We start from the raw sequence: 27,999 nt of genomic DNA on the forward strand, positions 1-27,999 counted from the left end.
GGGTTTCTTTCCCGTCTCCTGTCACAGAGGGAGAGCCACCGAGCCGGTGTCGGTGCTGTCGGACAGGCTGGGACAGCTCAAAAACACTCAGGCACCAACCGCAGGCGAACGCCAAGAGAACCGGGCCGACCCTTTAAAATACCCAGCAGCTAAAATGTAGCAAAAACCTCTTCAACATTTCAAGGCGAGCGCGTGAAGGTAGCTCGCGACCGGACCAACGTTTTTGGTTTTAAATTTGTTGGAAAAAGGCAGACTTTTATTTTATTTTATTTTTTTTTCTTTGCTTCGCTAGTTGGAAGTTAACTTTACCTGAAGTTGCTGTCGAGATGAAGAGCCGCACTTCGTAAGCCGAGCGGACAAGATGGGCAAGTGGGAGCTGACCATGGTGAGTTTGGCTGGAAACGTCACATATCAGGTGTCTCTGCAAGTTGCCTGCTGTTTTCGGGGAGAGTACGTTTTTTAGTTAGGGGGAGGAAAGTTGTTCTTTTAATGGTAATAATGTTATTTTCTCGCCATTCAAACGGGCTCTGTGTAGAATTTGATTTAGAGGACCACATTTAGTTAAGTTCGTAACCTAGCAACCTTTGGGCGGTTGCTAGGTTCATAGCAACCACCCAAATGACCATTAATGTGTTTTTCTTAATATTGTTCATGCTTTCTTTTGCACATTTGTTGATTTCTAGCAGATATTATTTTGTTGTTAACTTCAATCAATGCTATGTGGGATACACTATTTTATTAGTAAATTATAAATGATAAAATAACTGTACATATAGTAGGACTAGGGAGAAGAGGTTGTGTTTTCAATCAATAATGCCGGTTTTAACATGAACATTGTGGCTCACCGCTCCGGGTGAAATGTCGTCAGGGGCGGCACAAGCACTGAAAGTTTGTTGAAACCTTAATTCTAATTGCAGACACAATAAGAGAATTTCTCTTCTTTTGTGTTCACTTTTGGCATTTCAGATTGAGACAAGCCTGAAAAGTGAACGGTATAAAGAGGTGATTGTTTTTGTCTCAAATCTTTTTGTGAGCTCAGCATTTCAAATGAAATGTGATCCTAGCAAAGACGTGAGCAGCAGACAGGATCTGTCCTACTCAGTTACTATGGAAATTAAACTATTAATATTCCTATGACGCTTACGTTTATTTGTCTGCAAACCACCAATTCGTTGTTTGGTATTTGCAGATTCAATTATTCTGAATTTTTTTTATTTACTTAACTGTACTTTGAATTATTTGCGAAAGGTTTGCCTGTTCAGAGATTTTTGCTTTACAGTTCAGCTAAAAAAACAACAGATTTTACAAAATTGAACGAAGATATTCTAAGAACAAAAAAACAGCTTGGTAAGCTGGACTACTTAGCTGCATTGTTACCACTCTACTGGTTGGTATTTGCAATGCGGCCAATTCACGAGGACTGTTCATTTTGCTTGCTACTGACTGGCTGTATCCATACGAGTAGAAATAAGGACCACTGTAGATATTAGCTTCTGCGGTTGTGCTAAGATGGTTTCCACAGTGCATTTTAAAGCGTGTGGCGATGTTTTTGGTGTTTTGAAGTTTTAAAATAGGCAGTTCTAATCGATTTTAGAAGGAGTCTCAAGTATTGGCAGATTTCAGCTGTTTGTGGGCAGCTACTTTTAAATTAGCAAATTAGCTCCAATCTTTGGGTATTTTGGGAGAAAAAGATACAACCTAGTACTGGCCTGTAAAACTTATTTTGAGTTAAATGTAACGTCAACATATAAATGACACCAACTCATGTACACCAAGTCATTCCTTCTGATTTCTGTAGCAATACGCAGTGTCTAATAATAGGTTCTTTGAATATTGTTTTTGTGAAACTGGATTTCAGATGCTGCAGATTGACTTGTTGTCTGTTTATGTTTTAGCTACTTAGTGCTATTGCTAAACTAGCTAAAACTGTTTAGCGATGAACAACTTTAGCTGTTTATTGGTAAAACGATAGACAGCTGAAACTAGTTTAGTTAGGTAGCCAGACTAATTTAGCTATCTAGATAAATTAGTTTATCAGCTCAAGTTACATAGATAAACTAGCTCACTAAGCTAAGTCAGTGCTACTTGGGATAAAGTTTTTTTTTTAAATACTTTAAATTTATTAGCTAGGTAATAATAAATGGTTAACACTTATTAGCTGTAGTTAAACTAGGTAGCTAGGCAAATTTTGTTAATTATAAAATTTTTTTTAATATATATATATTTTTATTATAGGTAGTATTTGTTACCTAAATAAAGTATCTAATGTTGACATTTTTAACTGAACTATAAAAATTGAAAATGAGTTCCTACAGTTTATGGAAAAGTAGCTTATTTGATGGTTTTCATGTTAAAGTGTGATAAGCTGGTGGCCTGACTCAGGCGCACATATCTGATAAAACCGGTTCTCCAGTGTCATTCCAGGCACGCTTTTAAAAACTCTGCTTTGGCTTTGGCCCTAAAGCCAAACTGAAAGCTCTAACAGAACGCAAAGTCTAACCTCTTGTTTTGATTTTATGAAAAGAGGATTTAAATCTTAGAGCCATGACTCCTGCTGTTGTCAACACCTGCAGAGCTATAGTGTGCTTTTTTTTCTTTCTTTTTTTTTAAATAAGAGGACTGAATAGACTGGAAATTTTTTTTTTCTCCCCCATAGAGTTGCTGTGCCAACCTCTTGATTTTCCTTTATTTGTCCATAAACACTGATGTTTAGCTATAAGATTCTTGGAAAGATCAGAGTTGCAAGGAAGTTGTTTAAAAAAGAAAAAAAAAACAGACACACCATTATGTTATTATTCTAAATCTGTTCCATCTATCTGAATCAGCTAGATCTGAAATAATTGTTGTCATTATCACACGCCAACCTGTTTGTGCCGCCGCTGGAGATGATGACTATTAGCGGACGTAAATATTACCTAGTTGCTGCGGCTTTACGAGGGATCAGTGTTAAGTCTCAGTGGGCTGCTGTGTCACCTGTTTGTGTGTGGCCAGGATTGCTTGTGACTATTTCTGTTTGCTGAGCTCGCCCTCTGACCCTTCTGTTGTTTTTATTTTTTTTTTTTTTTTTTTTTTTTTTTTTTTTTTTTACCCCTCCAGGGGGTCTTTTTGTGGGCTCTAGAGTCCCTTTTCATGAAGTAGGCTGACAGGAAAGGGGGAAGGAGAGAGGGGAAGACATGCGGTAAATGTCGCCGGGTCCGGGAGTCGAACCCGCGACAGCCGCGTCGAGGACTTGAGGCCTCCAAATGTGGGTCGCGCTAACCCCTACGCCACCACGGCACGCCCTGACCCTTCTGTTGTAACTGCAAACATAACTCGATCCATATTTGAACATGTGACTCTGTATCTTTTAGTTTTTGGATTCTTGACAGTCATTCCCCACCCGATACTTGATTGTGTTTTTTGTTGGGTTTTTTTCTCCAGAATCCAGTGCAGGAGTGGGGTGAGGAGAAGGAGGACGGCGTCGTGTACGGGGTGACGCTGCGCCGGGAGCCGGACCCGTCCTCGCCCGGCCCCAGCGAGACGAGCTCCTGCTGCGGTTTTGTCCAGTACAGGACCTGTAAGGTGCGGCGTCTCAAGGCTGCCACACTGGACATGCTCATAAATCACCTCCTGGACAGCAGCAGCAGCCAGGACTTGGACTACAGCCGGATCTTCCTGTCCACCTACCGGACCTACACCAGCACCACGGCGCTCATAGAGCTGCTCTTCCAGAGGTACAGCTGCCTCCTTTGACCCACTCCAAGCTGGCCACTGTCTGGTCTTTTAGATTCTGTACCATCTACATCAGAGGTGTAAAAAGTACGGCCCATTCAGAGCATTTTTTGCGGACGGCGATAGAAAGACGGCAAAAACTTGGTTTTCCATCTCAAGTTTGGAGATTGATATGGTTAAATAGAAAACTTTCCCAGTGATATTTTTTTCCTGCCTTAAATTTAGCAAAATGAGCAAAACAAACTTAAAGTTCTGCAAACACACACATACACTGGAAAAACTAAATCTTACCAAGTATTTTTCCACCAGTGCAACAACACCAATGCAGTGGGGAAATAAAGAATGGAATTATCTAGATTGATGGTTTTGTGTCAAAATGGCCTAGTCAAAGTTTTAATCCATTACAGATTCTGTGACAGGACTTGTAAAATAATGTTCACAGATGTTCTGACTGAGTTTGAGCTAATTTTCTCCAAAAAATGGGCGAAACCTTCTGGTTGGGGGCGCACCGATTCTATATTCCGGCTGATCACAGATAGTTTTTTTTTTAAGGAAAAAAAAAAGTATTATTATTTATTGTTTTTATTTTTAATTAATTTATTTTTGCTAAACGTAGCGAAAGAGTCACGAAGTTGGCAAGTATTCAAATACTAGTATCCGCCCATCATCCAAAATAAAGTGAGTCTGTACCAATCGATCGGCTGGCTAAACAAAATCACTGCATCTCCACTTCAGGTTCTAATTGTACAAAATCTAATAGAGACAAAACCCCAAAAGGAAACCTCTCAAAGGGTCTGAATGCTCCTAGGAACCAATATTTCAGTTTATTTTCCAGGACAAAAGAAAGCATAAATCAGTCTTGGAAAAACAAAGCCTCTGGGTTTATTCATGCTCGGTCCCCATGTTTTGAATTGAGCCTTGTGTTTGATGTTCCCGCCCATAAAGCGAGCCTCTCGTCCCGGCTTTGATGTGATCGGTGCTGAGCAGGTGCTCATTAGCTGGAAGCTCCCAACAACAGCCATTATGCGTCGTTTGGGTTAAACGTTAGGGAGTAGGCGGGTGCAAATAATAATCAAAAGATTTTAGAAGACAGAAAGAAAGAGGCTGACTTTTGATTTTTAAATTTTTTTTAAAAATTTGCTTACAGAGACAGCACTTCTTCAGATGTGGACAACGTGGGTTACTGCAGGAGGTGGGTGAAAAATGTCCCAGCTTGAGGTTTGTTGTGGTTTTTCATGGTTGGTAAAGTTGTCCTCCATGTGCTCTGCTCTCTCTCTCTCTCCAGCCTTCTGTTGACGTTCATCCAGACGTGGTTGGATGAGTACAGCGAGGACTTCAGGGACCCTCCGCTGCACCCGGCTCTCTGCCTGCTGCTGGATCACCTGAGGATCAGCTCCGCTGTGCACGGCGGCATGCGCAGCCAGCCGAACTTCTGCTCACTGGCCGGACAAGCCGAGGAGCTGCTCAGAAAGTTCCAGAAAGACGAAGGTGACCCTCTATTCTACAACTTTTCCTTTGGCCACGATGACACAGTTGGTCTTCTTGACAGTAATTGTGGTAGGAAACACGTTAAGTTCCCACTACTAACAGTGTTTTTTTCTCCTTTTTATAATTTCAGGAGCATTGTCGAATGTTGCTGCTGGTCTTGAGGAAGAGTATGCCAGTGAGGATTCAGGATGTGAAACCTCTCTGGATCAGGGCAGCATCATGGATTTCTCAGCCTCATCCATCGCTGAGCAGCTCACTCAAATGGACTCTGTGCGTCACTGGATATGTTTCATGTCTCTTTATTAAATGTTGCTTATATCTGGCTATATAAAGGCTGATGGTGGGCTTCCTTGACCTTTCCAGGCCCTGTTTGTCAAAGTGGTGCCCTACCAGTGTCTGGGCTGCGTGTGGTCCCAGAGAGACAAGAAGGAAAACATGTCTCCCACGATCCGAGCCACCATCACGCAGTTCAACGCGTTGACCAACAGGGTTATCGTGTCGCTGCTCTCCCAGTCTGCAGAACCAGCTAACGGCTCCTCTGGGTCGCCTCCTACAACTCCAGCCCAGAGGGCTCGCATCATTGAGAAGTGGATCAAAGTGGCACAGGTGTGTTATAGTAGCCAGGTGACTCAGGAGCTTTATTTAGTCATTATGTATAGGTGGTAAGCTTGGTTTATGCTTGACACATGAAAATAGACGCTCGGAATCACGCCAACACTAATTTATACTGCGTGTGTCCTCACTGTAACCCACATTACCCTAGACTCTAGGGGGCAGTGTAGGGCGCCTACACTAAGTGTACAACACTACAAATAATGCTAAGAAGTAGAAATACACAGTTATCAAAATCAGTATGCAAACACCTGTGAGTGCAGTGGTGGTTTGTTCTGTTGTCCAGAGACACCATGTGTGTTTTATTAGTGTAACTTTTGGAGAAATATCTGCTGTTGGACTACAATGAGTGGCTTATCTGTTCAGCAGCAGACTGCAGGTTGGCTACTGGCTTCAACTTCCTGATTAATCGGCTACACTTCTTAGTCTAGAACGACTAAGAATAACAATAGGGTATAACACCATGGAACCTTTGCATGTTTTCCCAAAAGTGTATCACACACAATCTCATACTAACCCGTGCCTGGTTAGCGTAGAGTTGGAGAAACATTGAAGTGACGGGGGTCGGTTTTGTTTGGCAGGAATGTCGTCGCTTGAAGAACTTCTCCTCCCTCAAGGCCATCCTTTCTGCCCTGCACTCGAATGCCGTTTACAGGCTGAGGAAGACCTGGGCAGCTGTCAGCAGGTGGGGTTCGGATCATCTTTCTATTTTATTTAATCTCAAAGGCCTCTTTGGCACGTCTCCAAGGTCTTAAGTAGATTTTCTCTACATAAGAGCCGCTTAACAAGAACATCAACCTGCCAATGGGTACAGATCTGTGAAACTCGATTGGCCGAATCGGCAAACGTCTCCTTTGGTTGATGACCCATATTTTAGCTCGGGTCGTGAACTGAGTTAAAAGTTCACTAGTTTGGTGCTAAGCTTCACCTAAGCTGCTCACTGTGCAAATAAGTTAAACTTTGGAAAGCTTTAAAAGTGCTTACTGTGGATAATGTTAGAACAACCTGCAGCTGTTGTCTTCATGTTGTCTCGGTCCCTGTTTGCAGAGACAGCATGGCCACGTTCGATAACCTCTGGGAGACGTTCCCGGACGAGAACTGTGTTCTGACCAACAGAGAGCTCCTGGTGGAGGTGAGAAAAACACATCACATTTGCGGAGTTAGCCCTCACATACACAACTCATGAAGATCGGCACTGCTGGTGTACCAATAAATCGCCCCAGAGTTCCTTAATCTTGGTAGATTGGTTATTGGCCATGAGTAGCTGATCTTATCAACATCCACAAAGGACTGAAAATTAGCTATTGTCCCTTTAAATGTAGGCATGTGGGTAGTTAACAATAATTATCCCCCTATTGCCAACCTAGCAACTTTGACTTTTCAGACCAAAGAAAAATTGGTATCCGCCAAAAACGGACCCCAATCTAAACCTTCCCTTAAGTGGACAGACCCTGTTTAATAGTGAATTGGTATGAGATAATCAATTGTGTTAACCATGATTGAAAAAAATATGACATTTTATCATTTTTACTCAAACACTTTAATCAAAAAATGCTAAATATGATCTAAAACAGTGGAAGACTGTTTAATAATAACAGAAGAGTCACAATTATTCCTTCTTACTGCTGGTGCTATCTTGGTTCCCCCATCATGATTCTACATGTATTTTTGCAAACAGAACTATTCCCAATTTCCTGTTAGACTGTGATAAACTGCAGTAATCTTCTTTCAGCCATCTGATCAGCAGTGTTGTAACACTTTCTGACTATTACAGTATTCAAAATTCAAGGTCCAGACGTGAAACTGTTCAATTTATAACAGTATCAATTTTAAAATATGAACATTTTAAAACATTAGCATGCCTTAATACCAGTAACCAGTACATGGTGAATGTTAAGGTAAAATCCTTAATATTTGGGGTGCAGCAATTGTGGTTTTCTGGTCGCTCTTTAAAAATCATGACCTGCCGATTACAATTTGCCCCATACAGAATTTTGATAAAATATTAATTGGTTTCGTATAAAATAAAAGAACCTAGAATTACAGACTTGGATCTTGAACAGGCAAAATAATAATAAAAAACTGTTACAAAGAAACCAGAACGTTAGCTCATGAACGAGTGCAAAGATTGTCTCCTTGAACACGAATGCCACTCTTTTAATCTTTAAAAAGATTCCCTTTTGAGTTAATGTTTGCAGAAATGGTTATGAATAGCAAACAAGGGGCTTTGAGCACATCATGCTCCCGTCTCACTCTTCTCTCCGTGACTTTCTTTAGGGAACTGCGTCACAGACGTCTTTTGTCCAGTTCCAATAAAGAACCCTAAAGTCACCAGATCCCTTGCTCTTTCTGTACCCAGCAGCTAAACAGCCAGCGTTTGTTGCCCCACAATACCTTCTCTTGATTGCCTTACATTTTTCAGGCAGTCCTCTTATCTATGTAAACACTGGTATTCATATGTATTCCAAACCTAAGCCTATTTGCTTATGGATAAAAGCGCTCAGGTACATTGGAAATGGACCTAAATCCTTTTGGGGAAAAAAGAAAACAATCTAACGATTAACTGTTAAACAGGATGTTCAGGCTAATGTGTGATAAAAGCTCTTCCTTTTGCCAGTGGAACTGTCTCCAACCTTAAACTGAGCACAGCTTTGATTGTCATCAACAGGACGGAAGCCAAGCCAATGTGGATAATGTTTCTCCAAAGTTAAGCAAGAAGTGTCAACTCCGGCAGATGGTAAGCTATATCTAAATACGAATAAAGAAGAAAAAAAAAAAGAGAGCTTGATTAAGCCGGGGCTTGGCTTAGCACTTGGCCTTTCATCTTTGAGTCATTTTCATATGAGGCAGAAGATTCATGCAAATCTCCCTCATACTCCACGCCTCTGAAAGAGCTCCGCGAGGGTTGATTTCCCTCTCTGGAACGCGGCTGGAACCCGAAACTATTTTTAGCGCCGCTCGGCGCTGAGCGGGTTTCAAATGGCGTCAGGTCAATAGGATTATAGGTCAGTAATAATAGACCAGACGGGGGGTTTTCATGGGGTCCTGTCCACATTCTTCTGGGTGGTAATATGAGCGGTTCTGCTGACTGCGTTCAATCCTGGTGTGAACATTGTCCTGTTTAGATCTGTCAATGTAAAACAAGCCAATGGAAAAAAAAAAAGAACAAAATGAATTTTAGAGTAAAAGTAAAGGGGGAATAAACCTGCTGCTGTGATTTTAATGGTTTTCTACACATACAGAGTACCTCAAGTGCAGTGGTTCCTTACCTGGGCACCTTTCTGACCGTCCTCACCATGTTGGACACGGCTCTACCCGACACCACAGAGGTAAACGATGCTACGTTTATGCTGGAATACTTGAACATTTTATTGGCAGTTCTAGATCAAATTTACCAGGAAGGCCAGTGAATTTCAGTACAGAACAGAACAAAAGAATGAAACGATGTTTCATCATTTACTAATTATTTAATTAAGTGAGCCAAAGTGCCACTTGTGGCTCTAGAACTGGACTAATGAAAACTGTGACCTTGTGTCGACATGGGATGAAGCTAAAAGTGCAATATCTTCATTTTTATTTAATTTTTAAAGTAAATCGGTGTAGATGAAAAGCGGACCAGTTAGTTGCACTTTTTCTGCCAGCTTGTCAATTTCTTTTTTTGCTAGCCAACATATGTATACCAAATGTCAGCCTATTAGTTTATCAATTAAAAAAAAAAAAGAATAAACTCCTGAGCAGCATATTCACTAAAAGTATGTATTAAAAAATTGGGTTTTACTTTAGTTATTTAAAAGCAAAAGTTATAAAAATTCTACATTTTAGGCTGGCTTTAGCATCTTTTAGTTACTGTTAGCATGGTTAGCATTAGTAGCTGTAAGAATTGGCGCTTTTAACTTTCTTTAGGACTCCTTTTTCAAGCAGTACGCTCAATAACAGACAGAATGAACCTGAAAGCAAATGAAACTGACATATTTACTGTAATATATTCCTTCTTGTTGTCTACTGAAGTCTTGCTCTTTGCTACATCAGCTGAGGGTTTTGTTAGCATTAGCATGAGCTGCTAGCGGTTAAAAATGTCGCTTTTACCCATCGGGAAAAAGACTTTTGAGTTTCTCGTAACCCTCAGTTTTTTGTTGCGTGTAGATCATTAACAACTAATATTCTTAGAGAAGCAATAATGGTGGTTTTTAATACTAATAAAAGCTCAGTTTGATTGTTAAAGAAATTGCTGCCCTTTTAGAATGAAATAAAACAATGTCGCTAATTAGATATTTAAAATTATGCTTTTATACACTATTGAAGTTTTGTGCTTGTAAAATCAGCTGTGTATCAGTTGCAGTAATTCACATAGAAAAAAAAAGACCCCAAAGACGTGTGGAAAAAATTGCAGAGTTGTTCAAGAAAGCTATTTGTTGTACTTTTACCACCATGGTTAATATTTAGAAAAAAACAACTTAGGCTGTACCAAATTAATCATTGATTTATGTAATAAATGAAAGCACTAATAATCCACTCTCCTAACAGGATGGACTTATAAACTTTGAGAAGAGGAGGAGGGTAAGTAGTTCCTGTCATTTACTGGATTCTTCGTCTTTATGTAACATTTTTCTACATGCTGGATGAGTGTATATTAGATAGTAGAGTAGTACATATGCTGTCAGAGTTAACAGAAAGTTAAACATAAACCTGAATTCATATTCGAAGCTGGAGTTCTCATGTGACTTTCTTGAGTGCAACTGCAACCTTGTTGCTCCGGGCCAGATTATGCAACCTGACGTCCTGACATCCAGCGGCGCGTTTCGCCCTGCTTTCACCGTCTCACCGTCAACGTTTCTCGTTTCCCACGCAGGAGTTTGACGTCCTGTCACAGATCCGCGTGCTGCAGGCGTCCTGTTCCCAGTACAGCCTCCCCAAACATCCCAAAATCTCCGTTTGGCTGCACGGACACAGACTGCTCACAGATCAGGAGAGGTGAGCCGAAAATGTTTATCTATTTCCCCCTTCGTCATGTGACAAAATCACACGCAACCCTGCTTGAGTGTAGTAAAGATTTGGTTGCTGTGGACTACAGAAGTTGCTTTTCAAAACCTTTTTTCTGCATAAAAGAATAAAAGAAATACAGGATGTTTGATTTGGAGATTCAAATTCGGGGGAAAAAAGCAGTTTGCGTGAAAATTCTATACTTTCTCGTGTTTTCTAATTTTATTTTTTTCCTATTACAGCTATGAAATGTCAAAGCAGCTGGAGCCTCCGGTGGACGCTTGTTCACCGAATTCCTGGAGCAACCGCTCTATCACAAAGAAACTCTCCTTGTGAGTGTCGCACTGCATACAACGTCTCGAAAAGTAGTCACACTCTTTGACCTTTTTAAACTTGGTCACAATGCAACCACACCCTGCAACAAATTTTAATTATATTTTATGCAATAGAGCAATAAAAAGGAGTAGAGGACTAAGAAGCGATTGGGCTAGTTTGTTTCTACTACCTTCCCACACATGGAGGGTAAAATTTCTTCCCCTCCTTGCTAGTAACCTAGCTCAAGCTCGTTTGGATTGTAGCGCTGGCTGTGTGTTCAGACTTGTCCTGCTGCGACCTGTTGAGCATTGAGATGCTATTTTAGGCTTGAATAGCGTCGCCGCTAGGCTAACTCCTTTTAACACACCTTGAACATAACAGAAGTGTTTTTCAGCGTCCCATCAGATCGGTTTTAGATGCAGAAAGTAACCCCCACCTGGCCAAGGAAATCAGCTTGCGCGTCAGATTTACAGCCGTACCAGAAACGTGAATACAAAGGTTCCAGCTCAGGATGTCTGTAGATTTAAAAAAATAAAATAAAAATGCCTTAAAATGTTTAAAATCTATGTAATTATTTGAAATTAGCACTCTAATTACATTCCTTCCATTTCACAATTATGTTCCACTTTGTCTTGATCTGACGTCCTAATAAAATACTTTGGAGTTTGTGGTGGTTACATAATCAAATGTGGAGCTGTTGAAGGGGTGTGAATACTTTTCCTCAGTGCTTTAGCTTATGTTTGCGTATTCAAACCAGAAGTTGATGCTCATAATTTACAGCACTCATCAGATTTATTTACATTTAGATGATAAGAATCAAATGTTGATTAACAGCTTGTGTAATATTGTTATTATTCTGGTTCAGTTGGTTTGCTGCAGCATCCTTAATGAGATTTTCCCCCTCAGCTTCAGGTCGGTGAGTGAGACCGCCAAGAAACTCCCAGCTGACCAGATCAGCGTTTCATCCTCTGGATCCAGTGGATCTGAGATGGAAGATCTTTCTTCCCCAAACGCAACATGTTCTATTAAACTACAGGTAACCATCTCTCTCTCTCTCTCTCTCTCTCTCTCTCTCTGTGTGTGTGTGTGTGTGAGAGAGTGTGTCTTTGTTCTCAGATGAAGCCCATTGTCTCTGTCTTGTATCTGTTGTTTCTAGTGTTAACAGCGATGGTCTTTGTTGAAAGCTAAGTCATTCTGTGACTCCAACAAAATGCGCTCTGTTTCTCAAACAGTCGTCCCCTTGAAGCAAACGCAACATTTATGCATTTCTAATTAGTAGAGCAAAGGGGTGTTTAATACTTAAACACCATTCAAGAAAGTTTATTTTATTTTCTCTCTGCTTTTCCTCTCTAGTCCTTCCACAGCTCCTACAACAACGTTTCCGAGGCCTTCTCTTCCTCCTCCTCTTCCTTATCCACCCCTTTCCCCTCGGCGGCTTCTTCTCTAGAGTCTCCGTCTGGTTCCCCGTCGGACTGCGGCTCCAACCTCTGCGGTACAGACCCGGCCACCGCTGCCGCCCGACCCAGTGCTCACCCGTCCTCCCACCACAAGCGCTCCATTTCCATGACGTCCCTGCCCATGTACAACCGGCAGGTCTGCGACTCCTGCATCATCCGCGTCAGCGTGGACCTGGGACTCGACAACGGCAACATGTACAAAAGCATCTTGGTGAGTTTGGTTCAGTTTGGAGTACGGCTTCGAGATGCGACTTTAAAAAAAATTGTTAAGTCTTTGTTCATGCCATCAGACTTTCTCACTTTATTTTCTAAAAATAGAAATTCCAAATGACTGAAAATATTTTCAAAAGGTGGTTTGTATCATCCCGTATGTGACTTGTATGACAGAGTATTAGGAGCAGGCTAAAATAATAATAAAAAAAAGTTTTCACAGTGATAATATTAGCAGAATAAAGATGCAACTTCACCAGAAGAACGTTTTAAAATTACAAGAGAAATGTTGCTTTAATTAGAAAGATCTGTATGGTACTTTCTTGATCATAATTCTGCATCAGAAGAAGCCATCTGTGGTAAACACGGATGTAAACCGTGGTTGAAAATTATACTTATGAACTTTTGAAAGAAGTCTTGTCAGTCACAATCCCACCACTCTTAGCTGTGACTACACATCCAAACAAACTTCTCCACAAAAGCTGCAGTCAGTGCTCCACAAAAGGCCGCTGCTTGTATCCATAGATGATGGTACCACATTAACATAGCTAATACTGCATTCCTGATGTTCCTGCATGCTAATCAAGTTAGATTTGTCCTCTTTTGATTTTTAAAAATATGTACATTCTGTCCTTCTTGCTCTTTATTTTACTTTGGGGCCACATCTTTGCTTAAATTCTTGAGTATGTAGGCTTTGGTTTGGTTTTGCATTGTTCAGTCAGGTGTTTTCATCGATAAATATCTGTCTGGTGTTTTTCCTTATCTCAACACCAGAACAGGAATCACTTAGGAAGCCTTACCTACAAACCAAAATGGAAAACCCAATCAAAACAAAAGCAGTTCCTCAAAATATCAAGAGAAAATGCTGAACGGGCCGTCACCAGCACATGCCAAAACACGTCACACACCGTGACTAAACGGAATGTTGCCACTCACTGAGGTGTGTGTGTGTTTTTTTTTTTGCGTCTCTTTGTGTCTTTGCAGCTGACCAGTCAGGATAAAACGGCCCAGGTGATCCAGAGGGCTTTGGAGAAGCATCACCTGGAGCACATGAACCCGCAGGACTTCACCCTGTCGCAGATCATGTCGCAGCAGAAAGGTCCGACCGCACCGAGCCGGTCTGCGTAAACGCCGCGGTCAGGAGAGTAACACGACGATAACCAGCTTATGTTTCTTTGTCCTCAGAGTTGCTTGTGCCGGACAAAGCCAACGTCTTCTACGCCATGTCCACGACCGCTAACTTTGACTTCGTCCTGCGCTTGTACCACAAAAGCCAGAAGCAGCCGCTGAGAAAAACCGCCAGTCTCAGCCGTTTCGCCAGGTGAGGCCCGCAAGCCGAGCCGATTGGATAGATCGGTTCCTGGGAAAACGGGCTTCGACTCATAAAAGCTTCCCAAACTCTACGGTTCGTTTACTTTGCACCAAAAGGGATGAAAACAGAATGCGCTTAAGGAAGCTTACCAGATTCTGACAAGAAAAAAAAAGCACTTTAGTGACGGAACCTAAAACTCCTTCATCAGATTACTTCCTGGTTGGAAGACTGCTGGGTGTGAAGTGGCTTTTCCCATAGAGATTTCATGTGAGCGCTGATTCAATTTGACTTGCTATTCATCATAATGACGTGTGGGAACACACCCTTGTACGGGAAGCACGTGCCAACGTATTTACACAGGAAAAGGAAAAAGAAATAACAGTGACAATTGCACGTTTCCCGACTGAGCTGGAGTCATTAAAAGGGATTAAGACTTAACCCAATAAAGGGTTAGAACATCTGCCTTTGTCCTACGTCGCTGAGTTGGATGGCCTCAGAAATGCATGTGGAGGATGAGCTCTCCGGTTCATGGCGTACCTGTGATGGTTGCCACGAGCGACTGGCAGCTCTGACTGGAAGGAGGGCATTCCTGTGGCAGGGATCATGACGGCAGCGGCGAAACGTTGACGTCCTAGATCTGTACTCCCAATATACAAAATGAAAGGAAGCCTTAAACGTGTGGTTTTCTTTTTTTTGTGTTAGTTTGTCTTTTAGACTTTTCAAAGTTCAAAATTTTGTAACGTTTTGTATTTATTTTGCCTCCACTGTGATTAATTCACCTTAACCGCACCTTTGTTCGATGAGCACATCTCGATGACTCATCACTTAGCAAGCTTATCTCTTAAATGGCAAAAACATTGCTTGTTTAAAAAAAAAAAAAATCCGACACAGAGTTTAAAATGTTCCCGTTAATGCCTTTGTGATTATTCTTTTTTTTTTGTTGTTTTTTTTGAATGTTTGAATATCTAACATTATAAGGAGTCTGTATTTAGTTAAGCTGTAACTAAACAAACTCACCCAGGATTGAAGTTGTGCTAAAACCAGCTAACCGTTTGATTGTGTTGACGGAATTTTCCAGAAAGTCACGTCGGTCGAGGTGACGTCAAGATCTTCGGTTTTATAGAAGGGCAGCAAAGACGAACCGGATACCGTAAACACACATGTATTAAATCACGAGTTTCTTTCCTTTGAAAGCCTGCAAGTTGAGAGGTTTTCAGCCCTGAGGGGAGAAACGGCTGCTGTGGGAAGATAATGAACAGGCTTTTCCCTGACTTTCCACTTCCCACAGAAGCTGTTTCTGGAAAACACACCTCAGTGTAACGTGTTCCTGCACATGACACCTGAAGCCACAAAGTTTTTTTGTTGTTTTTTTTTCCTGTAAAACTTATCATATAATTGTTTTAAATTACCAAAGATGTTCCAAACAACAACAAAATAATTTACTGTTTTTAATTCAGAATTTGATATGCATTACCAGGATGTATTAAAAGCCATTAAATAAAAATAAAAAGTTTCCAACCTGCCGTGGTGAAAAATGAATATACTAAGTATGTAAAATTTTTAACATTCTTGAGCACACTTTAAGACAGACTAATCATGAGTTTACTTCAAGTTCACTTAGGATTAGTTAACTTAAAGTGTGACATTTTGAAACAACTAATTTTGTGCTTAGTGTATTTTAACAGTATTTAAATTGTATTAAAGCACAATTTAAAGTGTCCTAAGTGTACGTCAACGTACTTTTTTTTGGACAACTTAAGTTATACTTTGCATACTTTAAGTATATTGCTTTTTATGTAATATAAATGTGCTTGATTAGTATATTTTGAGTGCACTAGTTTTGTGATTGAATTACATTTAAAATATATTTAGAATGTATTTTAAGTATATTGGCATTACATATTTTATATATTAGTAGTGTGATTACAGTATGCTACAATTACACTTTTGGTTTATTATAATTGCTAATGAAGTACACTTTTTAGTTAATGTATTTTATTATTTTTGCTTTGCCACTTTGTACATTACATGCTTCATACACACTACAGTGCTGCAAACACATCAGGCTACCAGAACATAGAAGGCGGTAATGCGCCATTTTTGTTGTCTGCCAACCGCCAAAAAACGTCGAAGAAGAAGAACCGGGGGGGGGGAGTCATGGACTTCCGGCTAATCAGTTTTGTGAATCCGCCATTTTTCTTTTCCTCTACCAATTTTTGTAGTTCAAGTTCAGCTACGCCGAAGTTGCACGTAACCAAGTCAAAACGTGAGGTTCCAGCGGTATTGGGTATTTCTTATTACCCGTCATCGGAGAATCTTCGAAGTGTCTGGTTAAATGTTATTTTTGTCAGAAAAGTACACACATTAGTGAAGATCGAAAAGTAGGCCTACATTTAGTGCTTCAGCAACCTCCGGAAATATCGAGTGATTTTCCGAAAGACCTCCTCTGATTGAGACGTCGGTTCCTTCCCTCTATTGAAACAGCAAAGCGGTAAGTAAGCTCCAAACCACATTAAAATGACAACAAAGCTTATTTTAGACCGATTTTTTTTTTTTTTGTGATAATGACGTTTTTGGTCATTGGTTTGATAGCAGCATTTTTCCTTCCTCTTCTGTTAGCGTTGTGTGCTAGCTTTCAGCAGCCTCCTTAACATATTATTATTTATTTTTAACGTTTTTGCTTAGGAGAAACCCATCGCCATGCCTCCAAAGAAGTTCTCTCCTATTAACTACTTCCTTCAGTCATATTGTGATAGCATTAATATTTTAATAGGTATCTGACATGTATGAACACTATGGTTAAGCTACCCTACAATTAATTATAGTTAATTATAGCTAATTGTAGTTTGAGAAGATGGAGAGGATGTAAACACAGAAATAACACAATTGCTATCCATTAAAAATCGTCTTCATTCTCCTGCCCCGGGTCAGACTCTGACTTTGGCTCCAACATGTACGGATGCTGGACGGTGACATCTTGGATAAAACATTTCCCTGCCGGTACATAATCGTATCGTTCCTATCAAGCTGGCCGAATGGCGTGGAGTGGAACGATGTGCCACCTGGTGCGGGGCCGGGCGTGAAACGTCTCATTCACATTTAAAAAGACTGCAGGGGCACATGCGGGCTCTGTGGAGCCACAAGAATTCCCACCAAAGCATTGCATTTCTACTGTATGTGGACCATAAGTGAATGATTTACATATGGAAAGATGTAAAAGCATGATATGTCCACATTGTATTATAGTTATTTGCTTAATTATGTTACTGTTGTTTGACATACAAAAAAATTACTACAGCAATTAGTGTTATTTAAATCCATAGGTTTCCAATTTTGCAAAATTGATCGCCAAAAGTGCTGCTTTTCTGTCTTTGCACACGTAGCAGCACTGCCCCCTGCTGGTGCTCGTTTGTAGTCACACCACCCACTAATTCTGTCGGCCATAGACGCTTTAAAAATCAAAAAATCAAAATAACTCACAGTTCATTAATAAAGTTAGCCTCGTCGAGTTTGTTTCGTATAAACTAAACGCATTCAAGAGAGAATCTGCTCAGGCAATGTGGTCCCACATTCAATCCATAATCTAATCACAAAACACAGAAGCAATGTCAGACACAGCTTTCTTCAGGTCTATACTACAAACAGGAATTTGGAATTAAATTACATTTAATTTAATTTAACAAACTGATCTAAATACAAGCTTGTCCTGAAGCTTGTAAATGTTTAATAATGGCTAAATTCTAAAAAAAAAAAAAAAAGCTATGAAATTTTGTGCTAAGTCATAGGTCATCTGTATATGCGTAGGAGTGTGTGTAAGAATATGTATGAATAAGCACATATGAACAGGCATAAGTTTGTATTTATAAGTATAATCCTAAAACATACAAACATATTTGATGAGGATCATTGGCACAAATCAAATAAGACCAGTCAAAAATGCTCAGGCCAAATTTCTGAGAAGGACCTGAAATGTAAGCCCTATTCCAGTCCATTCATAACTCTGGTTGTGTTATGAATAAATATATTACCTCAGTTAAAAGTTACAAACTTTCATATGACTTTTAGTTGAGAAAGTTTCTGTGTTGGGGAGAATTTTAAATTTATATCCAGCCGTAATTAGCAAAGTGACAGTGCTAATTTCAAAGTCAAACTTGCCAGCAGTTGTTGCACGTCTTAGCTGTGGTTGCCAGGTCAAAGGCCGACATGCTAACTTGTTGAAATAGACGTTAAATTTTAAAGTGTTTAGCTGACGTTTCATGCCTTAATCATTCTTTGATTTTCTTTCTTCTGACATGAGAGGATGAAGCAAAAATAGATTTAGACATGGACTTACTTTGTCATTGCACCAAAGACACGACAGTGAATTTGGCAACGAAATACTGTTGCTTGGCAACCGGAGTACACAGAAAAGAAAATACTGAATACTTGTAGTTAGTCGCAATTAAACTAATTTTGTTAAGTAAAATAAAATCTTTAAAAGTTCTGCCTTTTTTTGTGTGACTAAATTCTAACAAGTCGTTAATATCAGTGGACACATTTCTCTACAATTCCACGTACCGGCGCTGAGGAGCCGCTAAGAGGAGAAAGATTTCACTACCGAGCTGTAATGACATTGATGCACCGCATGGGGTCAGTAATGGCCAACCTTTTTAGCACATTCAGTTCTTACAAGTGCAGCTGTCACCCTCGCTACCGTAGAGGTCTTTCACTGCTGTGGACATATTTTGAGGAGGTGATAGCTTTAACCTAAAAAAAAAAAACAAAAAAAAACTAGCTAAGTTTAGTTACACTTCATATTTAAATTAGGATTCAGTCTGATTTTAGTGGATTTTTTTTTGTGACAGAACTGAAAAGAGCCTGACGTGCCCTGCTGGTCCAGCCAAGCACTTGGCTGCAGCATATGCACACTCAGCAAAGGGGATATGGGTCTGGATGCATTAGATGAGGATTTGCCTCACATTGTGTGTTGAGGGTTTGTTGCCTAGGTCAGCAGTTGTAGAGGAGAACCAGGACATTGCCCCTCGTCTCTTGCTGCCTCATGTATTATGCATGCCTGCGAGGTCTGGCTCTCTCTTTCTCTCTCTTTGTGTTCTTACTGTGAGTAGCTACAAAAAAGAAGAAAAAAACCCCCTTGAAACTTCTAAATAGTACTTATTTGCCTATTAAAGGTACCATCCAGTAGTTGTGTGTGGTTACTAGTAAATGTAGCCAGACAAAAATAAAGCAGCATGGACTCACGAAGTGAGTTTAAAAAAAAAAGACCCTTGCAGATTAAGTTTGGTGGAAAATGTGGGTTGGTGACATCATAAGAGGTGCAAAAATGTAGCGTGTCCTGGCCATTTTGTCCCATTCGTATCAGTTTTCTGGTACAAAACTTTACACTGATGAAGCACAAGTTTGTTCTTGCCCAGTAAGTAAGGTATCTTTACCTTACTTACTGGTAAGGTAAGCAAGGTCTGCTTGTCTAGGGTGCAATGCAAATCTGATAATAATCTACCGTTTAATTAAATTATAATATTTACACAAAATAGGTAAGATTTGAAAATGTTTTATGACTGTTTATTTCCAACATTCATGAAAACGCAATAACAAAAACAGCTTTTTTTCCTCATGTTTTAATGTTACCTTCCTCATCAAAAACATACTCAGCCAAACATCCGCCTCACAGAGCAACCCCTCACTCTGCTCCTCCAGACTAGCGGCAGCAGCAGTTAGCAATCTACCTGGTGCACTGAACATACGCACTACTTCTTATTGCAATGCTCCTAAGAACGTTAAAATGAAGCAGTGTTGTGACGACATCCTGAAGGCGAAGTTTCAGAAAGAGCAGAAGCTTCTTAAAGAGACAAAGGCCCAATTTCAAGGCATCAAATTGTAAAAGTCAAATTTCTTTTAAGTCATATTTGATTTTTACAGCATTTTCATAATAACAAAGGTAACTTAGTTGCTTGATTGTGCAATGAAATGAAAGTATGTGGCTGGGAAATGCATAATGTTAATATCAGTGCGGTCAATTAGGGAGTTCTGATGGTTTCTGAAGCGTTGGAGTTCTATCGTCTTCTCTGTGTTCTGTTGCCACAATGAAATGAAATCCATGACTTTGAAGGAGACATTACAACTAAAATATGCAAATGAAGAGGAAAAAAAATACAATTAGAAGCTCTTTACAGTTGCCTTACAACTTTCGTGATGTCACTAGAGGCAGTTGAAAGAGGAAGCCAGTTTTTTTTTTTTTTTGGGACGTAGATTTTACAGCTAAATTGTGAAACAAACAGAAATGACAGTGAACTGTGTGTCAAACTGCATGTGAACTCTGCTCTTCAGATTGAAGGTCGTGCCCTGATTTGTCCAGGAACCGCAGATCTATAGCTAGGATCAACGAGGCGCGGACTGTAACCGTGGACACAAACTGACCCGTCTTCACCTCTTGACCTCGGACTGTTAGAGGAAACGAGAGTCTTTACATGGCGGGATTTGAAACCAGTGGCTGATATCACACCCCAGGTATACACTCCTTGTAGTGCATTTATTTGGCAACTTCGAGTGTAGAGCGCCAAGTCCAATCACAACACGAAGCTTCCAATCCCAGCGGTTCAGATTCGACATGCGGCCATCACTTTCAAAACCTCTGCGTCGTTAGCAACGGCCCGAAGAATGATGACCCCACGTCCTGTTTACTTGGAAAGACAGAAGCGCGTCGTCGGAACGGCGAAGCGAGTGGAGGACGCTCCAGTTTCGTTATTATTAGCGGCGCCCCTGTTTTGGCCTTGCTTATTTTTGTTTCCACCAGCCCGCCGCACAGGTCAGGTTCGTCATGTGAAAGCAGAATACCCGACGTTCTGGTGGAGAACAGGCTGCCGCTCTCTCTGGTTGTGTCATAACAGCCGCCAACTGCGGCGGCATGCTGGCAGCGCGAAAAGCTGCTGAAATACAATCAGGGCTGGAGTTTAGATTTACGGCCCGGTGCCCGACCCCGAAATCCGAGCCAGGTGGTGCCAGAAGTATTTGCTTGATTGGCCGGGTTGGGGTTCTGCGGTGCGTTTTAATAAGCCTGAAATACATACAGAAAAAAAAAAGGAGAACGCACGATTTAAAGTTGTGTTAATTTGACTTTATTCATGTAATTTTATTTCACATTTCCTTTTACTTCTTCATAGTATTGCTGTATTGTAGACTGATGGAGGAATCTGTTGAGGAAATAAAGAAGCTATGCTGGGAACTTACCTGCATTTGATCCTGAGTATCTGCTGGCGCTGCAGTAATTGTATTTTTTAGGCGGCTGCGTCGCAGCGGTGCGAGCGGCTGTATGCAGGTCTTATTCTAAGCGGCGCCATCTGCCAACCTTGTTTGCGTGTGGCGGTGCCGCGTACAGCCGGCAAAAGTCCTGGACTATTTTCTTCGCAGGGGGAAGAGCTCAGGTCGAAGGTGTTGACAACCCACGCATTTAGTGGGATAGCGCATACATTTGTTGCTTCTGTATTTATAGAGGAGCTGAATATGAATCCCCATGTGGTTCCATATCATTTTCTCCTGATGTTATTTCCACCAACAGCTCGCATACTGCTACGTTTTAACTCTCAAAGGAGTGCCGGCATGTTGCTCCGTATCTTTGGTGTTTTTCCTCACTATGGCTACTGTTGCCAAAGTGCAACTCCCACGGGGCTGGTGGATGGAGTTGGTATAGTTACGGCGCTCTATTCGGAGACAAATGTAATCACGTTTCTTGATCTTCGCGGTCTATCCGCCATCACACTCCCTGAACTTGCACGTTCGAAACCTCAAAGTGTCGTTTTTGTATGTCACTCTGAACAGCAGAGGTCAGGGGAAGGTTGAGAAAGGGACAACACTGGAGATCCAATCAAGTTTATTTTGAAGTTCAAAATGATTTACACCGTAAAAAACACAACACAGTCAACAAGCAATAAACATTACATTTTGTCAAATCGTTTATAGCAAATATGTTGATTAATGTTCTACGTGCTGTTAATCAAAAGCAACTCTAACTTGAAGTAAGTTAGAAATACTTTGAATGGTTCCCATGGATGAATAATAACAAGAAGAAGCACAGCACTTGAAAATGTCTTAATCCTTAAAGTAAGTTTGTTTGCACGGCTTGCAAATTCACCAAGGAGGTCGTGTCATGTTGCGTGTTTGTCTAGCTCCATCTGAGTCGTGTTGACATTTTACCATTATGTGGATGTGGCTTAAATTAGAAGTGACTAACCATCGACGGAATTTTCCTAATCCTTCTTGGCAGCGCTGTGCAGTGTTGGGCTTTTTTTTTTGTAATCTCATACTCTCACCGTTATGGGTGTTATGGTTTCAAGATAGCTGATGATCGTTTAGCTTTTCAAACCGGCATTCGAGACCTTGAAGCTCTGGAGCCTGGTAGATCATGAGACGTTGTCTTTCCTGCCTTGTCACTGCGAGCGTTGGAAAAACAAAAACGTCAACACGCATGATTTTTGTCATTTCAGTGAATCTTAACACGTTTAAAATGCAAGAACAGAACAATTCTTTACTGAATTATACTTGTGTTTTCTTTTTGCGACCAGCTTTCTCTCTCTCGTGTAAGAGTTCTAGGACTGAAACCATTAATCGTGATTAAACAATCATTGAAACAACCGTCACCTAATTTAGTAACCGAATAATCGGTAACAAGCGTGTACAGACTCAAGAACAGGCCATTTGCTGAAAGAACAACATATTCAGAGCAGTAATTAAGATTCTCAGGACTGAAACAATTAATATGATTAATTTTGATTAATCAATCACCGAAATAATTGTCAGCTAATTTCGTAATTGATTAATCGTTAACGGGAGTGTACAGACTCAAGAACAGACCAGCTGCTCAAAGAACAACATAATCAGAGCAGTAGTCAAGCTAAAACTGTACAAATAACATATACATTTAGCCAAAACTCAAGTGAACTAGCCTTAGCTTCACCCAGTTAAAAAATAAGTCCTATTAAGCATCTTTTTATATCCCTTTGTCAATCAGTTAATCCAGAAATAAAGTCACCAGATCAGCCTTACACTGCACTGATTATAAGCTTCTAATATCAAATGGTTGATATTAGAAGTATTTTCTAGTTTCAGATGAATCCTTCGCTACAAATGATCAAATGTTCACTGAAGCAATGATGTTTAGCATTTTATGCAGTATAATGTTTATTTTTTATTTATTTTTTTTACCCCTCCAGGAGTCTTTTGTGGGCTCTAGTGTCCCTTATGTGACAGTAGGCTGACAGGAAACAGGGAAGGAGTTTCCTGTTTGTCGGGGGGAAGACATGCGGCAAATGTCGTCGGGTCCAGGAGTCGAACCTGCGACAGCCGCGTCGAGGACTCAAGGCCTCCAAATACGGGTTGCGCTAACCGCTACGCCACCACGGCACTCCCCCTTATTTTTGTATTTCAAAGCCCCTTAACTCTGTCCCTAGAAACACGTTTAATGTTAGTCAGTGGGTCTAAGAGGACTCTGGTGTCCTTATGGCAGGTAAGAGGCGTAAAAAGGAATTGAATCATTTGTTTTATTTCCATCTTTCAATGTATTTCTAACAAAGTATAAAAAAAGGCCTATGTGGCTACATGTGATTGATCGAATAACCAATAAAATGATCGAGAACCAAACCATGTAAGCAGTTTAAACTCTGAAAATTAAAAGATAAAGCCAGCTAACATGATTCTATTAGTCTGTTGAATATTGTAACATTTTAAGCAGCCCATGACTTTATCAGGATTTTATGTTGACAGACCAAACGACAGATTTGTAAATGTTCCCACCCCCAAAAACAAATATCTGAAAAGTGCGGTGTGTGTTTACAATCAGAATGAATGAATGAAATTTGGCCTTTTTTTTTTCTGTACTAATCACCTGTTATGAAGTTATCTCTGCTCTTTGAATTTGCTTTGAAAAGCCTTAGCATAACCACAGTGCGATGCAGCCGAGCGCATGGTATTGTTGCTGGTTGCAAAGTGACAAAATGTAAAAAAAAATCCAAAGGACGTGATTATTTTGTGCGATTAGCTGTAGCTAATATTACCTAAGTAGAAAAGTTTTCCACTTTGTCTCCAGCGGTGGCCCTGAATCCAGCCTGACTCCTTTCATGATTATCCACTCATTCGGTTTTGTTTTCTCTGGCTTATGGTGTCAAGTGCGTTCTTATTCTTGTTTTGCTGAGTTTTTTTTTTTCTTTTTTAGACATAAAGCACGCTTCTGCACTTTACCTCCATGGATGGTGTGTGTGTGTGTGTGTGCGGGCAGCAGTGTGTACATGAAGCCTCCTCCGCCGTGAGTCATGCATTGACGTGAACAGCTTCAGTCACTCACACGCCCGGCCCGAGCACATGGCTCTCAGACAACACACTCTCTGCCTTCACGTGCCGTCCTCCTCCCCCCTCAGCCCCGTTTCCTCCATCACTTCTCCTCTTTTTCCGAGAATCCATCAATTTCCTCCTCAGTTTCCGCCTGTCGCTTCGCAGACAATAGCGAACGCTATCGCTCCACGTCGACTTCGGTACGCAGTCACATTTACATTTTGCGTCCGTTTATGGTTTTGGTTTTATTGTTCGTGCGTGGTGAGCCATCACTTTTATTTTGCGTTTCTTCTTTTGAATTCGTGTACGCAGGAGATGCGTAAAAACACAGCCTCAGGTGGTTTCTGAGCGGGGCGAAAATAACTTTGGTAGCTCTTTTTTTTTTTCCTGCTGAGAAACGCACACAGAAAAGGCGCCTCTTCTGCGTGCTCGGCGGCTCAGACAAAGCCCAGTCTGGGTTTGCGTTTCTGTCATTTATTTGCACATAGCTGAGGCAGAAGGTCACCTCGCACCGAAAGTGTTTGAACCAACGCAGCTGGCTTTTCTTCTTTTCTTTTTTTTCAAACAGTTATTTCCAGCGTTCCTATCCGGTCAATAAAACCTGATGCTCCAGGTTCAGTGACCCACATACTGAGGGAGAAATCCCAGCTTAACCCGCCCGTCTTTCTTGCTGAAGCTTCATGGAAATGCAGCTTGTGCGCGTTTATAGGCGTGCGTGGGGGCGTGTGGTGGTGTGTGTTGAATTTGGCACACTCTCTTTCCTGTTTGTCTGACTCCATGAACTCCACAGCTCCAGACACGTCTGTCATGGCCAGACAAAATGTTTGCGGGGACAACAAGTTAGAACCTGCTTAATGAAACTTTCTGGAAGACTTCATCAACTCGTCGCGCTCTCATCTCTGCAGTTTGAGATTTGTCGCTTTCTAATTTTTCCGGCAAACCCGCCGAGTGGAAGCAGTCTCCAGTGTTTCCTTGGCGGGCCAGCCCAGTGTGGAAAGCCTTTTCTGCAGCTTATGGTGGCACATTGAAACATGCCGTGTAAGCAGTGAAACGGCAAACACAAACAGCAGCTGATGTTGTGACTGTTGGGGTTGTCCCGCTTCCAGCCCGTGAACCCCAGTCCGCTCGTTCCACCTTCCTTCGCCGCGGCGGGCCTGCGTCCGTGTTGGCCTGACGTAACGCCTCGGCCCGTTCTGAGGAAAAGGTGTTACTGTAACACGTTGAGTCCTGGCTGCATGTGAGCAGGCTCTCACATGGGGCCCGCGGTGCTCCCTCCCCTCCCCTCCCCTCCCCTCCCCTCCAGGTGTTTGGATTAGAGGAGGAAGGATTGAGTGGCGGGGAGGAGCGGGGAGGACCTTACTGTAAGCTGACTCCTGTTCTGTCACCGTGTGTACTTCAGCTACTTAATCACTTCTAGGATAGGAGTCTTACTCAAGAGTCATTCACAGTTCCTTGCTAAGCTAGTCACTGCCCTTCAACATTTACATCACAACCTCTAAAAAAATGAAACTGTCTTTTGACTTTTAAGCCCTCTTTTAAAATCCAGTGCAACCGATTGTCTTCAGAACTCATCTGGCTGTGAAACAGAACTGACCTCTGAAGGCTTCAGAGGTTTATAAAGAAAAGACCGTAGACACTGAAAGGCTCAGCCATCCAAAATCAACTCTCATTAGCTGCATTTTCTTTAACCACAAAATTGCGTAAATAAATTTGCTCATTCTAACAACAGCAATTTAAAATAAAATTCAAATTTTTAATAAGCTTCAGCCGTGTCGACATAGATGTATTTTGCAAAACGCTTTTTTCCACATCTCACAAGTCACATGATCAACAGACAGACGTTACTGCTGACGAAAACGATGAAGAAGACGACAGGAATTGGTAGGAGGATGATGGTTTGCTTTTGGGTTTTTTCCAGACGACGTGCAGCTGACTCCACCTGAGCTCTCCTAGCATCACAAAGTTCATAAAAAGTTGTGTGTTAATCCATCGTGTTGAATCCACTGTTCTTCAGTAAAATCGCCGTCTACAATTTTCCCAAAACGCCGCATGCATAGCCGCTCCCAGGCTTGTCGCTCCAGTGCCTCAATAAGTCTTTGAGGTCTGCCTTGATGTTTTTAAATGACTTATCGAGTGAACAAGCTTAGTCACGTGTGGTTTAAATTTTTTTAATTACTTATTTAATGGAAACACAGCAATTGTGAAATTGTGTTTATCCACATTTGCAGAATATCACCAACTATTTGTGCATATTTTTAATGGAAACGCAACTACTGACGTAGACCTGTGATGAAAATTGTGTCACTTTGGTAAATGGCCTGTACTTGTACAACGCTCTATCACATCCAATGGAACCCTGAATCGCTTCACACTACATTCAGTCATTTACCCATTCACACACACATTCATGCGCTGATGGTGGCAAGCTAATGGACAGTAGCCACAGCTTCCTTGAGGCTGACCACCACCAGCAGGCAAGGCGGGTGAAGTGTTGCAACAAAGACAATTCAAGACTAAAATATACAACGGTTGGCAAGAACAGTCGGGGTCAAACCAGCAACCCACCCATTGCGGGGCGAACTCCTACCACCGTCACCTCCATCGTCCTATCATTTTGTTTGCAGAAAGGCATCGGCCTCGCCTTCTTGACATCATGCCCAGGACGAACTATGGCAATACAAAATCGGATACTAAAAGCGGACTAGTTGTAGAAGTCGGACAACAAACATCAGCGTTGCTGTCCGTACGCATTTCTGCATAAAACACGGCCACAACTTCTAACCAGTCACACAACACTTCACACAAATATCTGAAATAATATCTGAACTGTCTGAAATAGTTCAACTCAGGCCTGGTGACGAGGAAGGAAGCAGGGCACGTCCCAGTGAACAAGGTGACGCCATTTTCATCAAGCGAGTATGTCAGCAATTACATAACAGAACCCCAGGTTTTCAATGAAGTCTGAAGAGTGTGACGTAATTGCTAGCATACCAAGAGACATCTGTCCACCTAAACCAGTGATGTCCAAAGTCGGTCCTCGAGGGCCGGCATCCTATGTTTTAGATCTCTCCCTGGTTTAGCACATCTGGATCAAATAATATCTCATTAGAAGGCCTAAGAAAAAAAGGTTGTTACTACAGTCAAGAACCAACTTTGGGCACCCCTGACCTAAACCATCAAACCTGGCATAGTGAGGCTCAGTCAGAGAAACTCATTATGTCTCTGGAGGAACTATAGAGATCTACAGAACATGTAGGGCAATCTGTTGAAAAGACAATTATAGGTAATGGATTCCACAAATCCGGCCCTTATTGAACAATAAGGACAGTGACATTGTTGAAAGAAAGCCATAGAAAGTGCCATTTGCAGCAAGTTGAGTGGAAGATGCAACGAACATGGAAGAAGGTGCTCTGGCTGTATAACATCGGCATGCGCTAAATATGGTTGAGTCAAAGTCCGGACCTAAAATCTAAGTGAGATCATACGGTGATTCTTGAAAAGTGATGTTTAACGATTGGATCATGAAGCAGCTTACTGTAACTGATCGTTCAAAAGTTTCCATTTCAAATGTCTTATCAGTGCAAACCCTCAGCTATT

At 41.2% G+C, this 27,999-nt stretch overlaps 1 protein-coding gene and 1 long non-coding RNA gene across 2 annotated transcripts; one reads left to right on the forward strand and one right to left on the reverse strand.

The window, feature by feature from the left end:
* LOC116735742 (ral guanine nucleotide dissociation stimulator) lies at positions 1–15,805 on the forward strand. The gene is made up of 18 exons (XM_032587809.1): positions 1–198; positions 293–385; positions 3,421–3,713; positions 4,859–4,903; positions 4,997–5,199; positions 5,330–5,469; positions 5,563–5,805; positions 6,393–6,496; positions 6,859–6,943; positions 8,480–8,548; positions 9,054–9,140; positions 10,336–10,368; positions 10,661–10,782; positions 11,034–11,123; positions 12,013–12,142; positions 12,460–12,774; positions 13,758–13,872; positions 13,959–15,805. Exons 2-18 carry the CDS (start codon positions 362–364, stop codon positions 14,096–14,098), a joined length of 2,238 nt encoding a protein of 745 aa, XP_032443700.1. The 5' UTR covers positions 1–198; positions 293–361; the 3' UTR covers positions 14,099–15,805.
* Positions 15,806–19,628: 3,823 nt separating this feature from the next.
* On the reverse strand, positions 19,629–21,941 carry LOC116735100 (uncharacterized). Its single transcript, XR_004342330.1, has 2 exons — positions 21,310–21,941; positions 19,629–21,136 (listed from the first exon to the last, which is right to left on the reverse strand). It is a non-coding gene; the product is annotated as an uncharacterized LOC116735100 (long non-coding RNA).
* Positions 21,942–27,999: the final 6,058 nt, after the last annotated feature.

The sequence above is a fragment of the Xiphophorus hellerii genome, chromosome 16 (assembly GCF_003331165.1).
Source record: "Xiphophorus hellerii strain 12219 chromosome 16, Xiphophorus_hellerii-4.1, whole genome shotgun sequence".
NCBI lineage: Eukaryota > Metazoa > Chordata > Actinopteri > Cyprinodontiformes > Poeciliidae > Xiphophorus > Xiphophorus hellerii.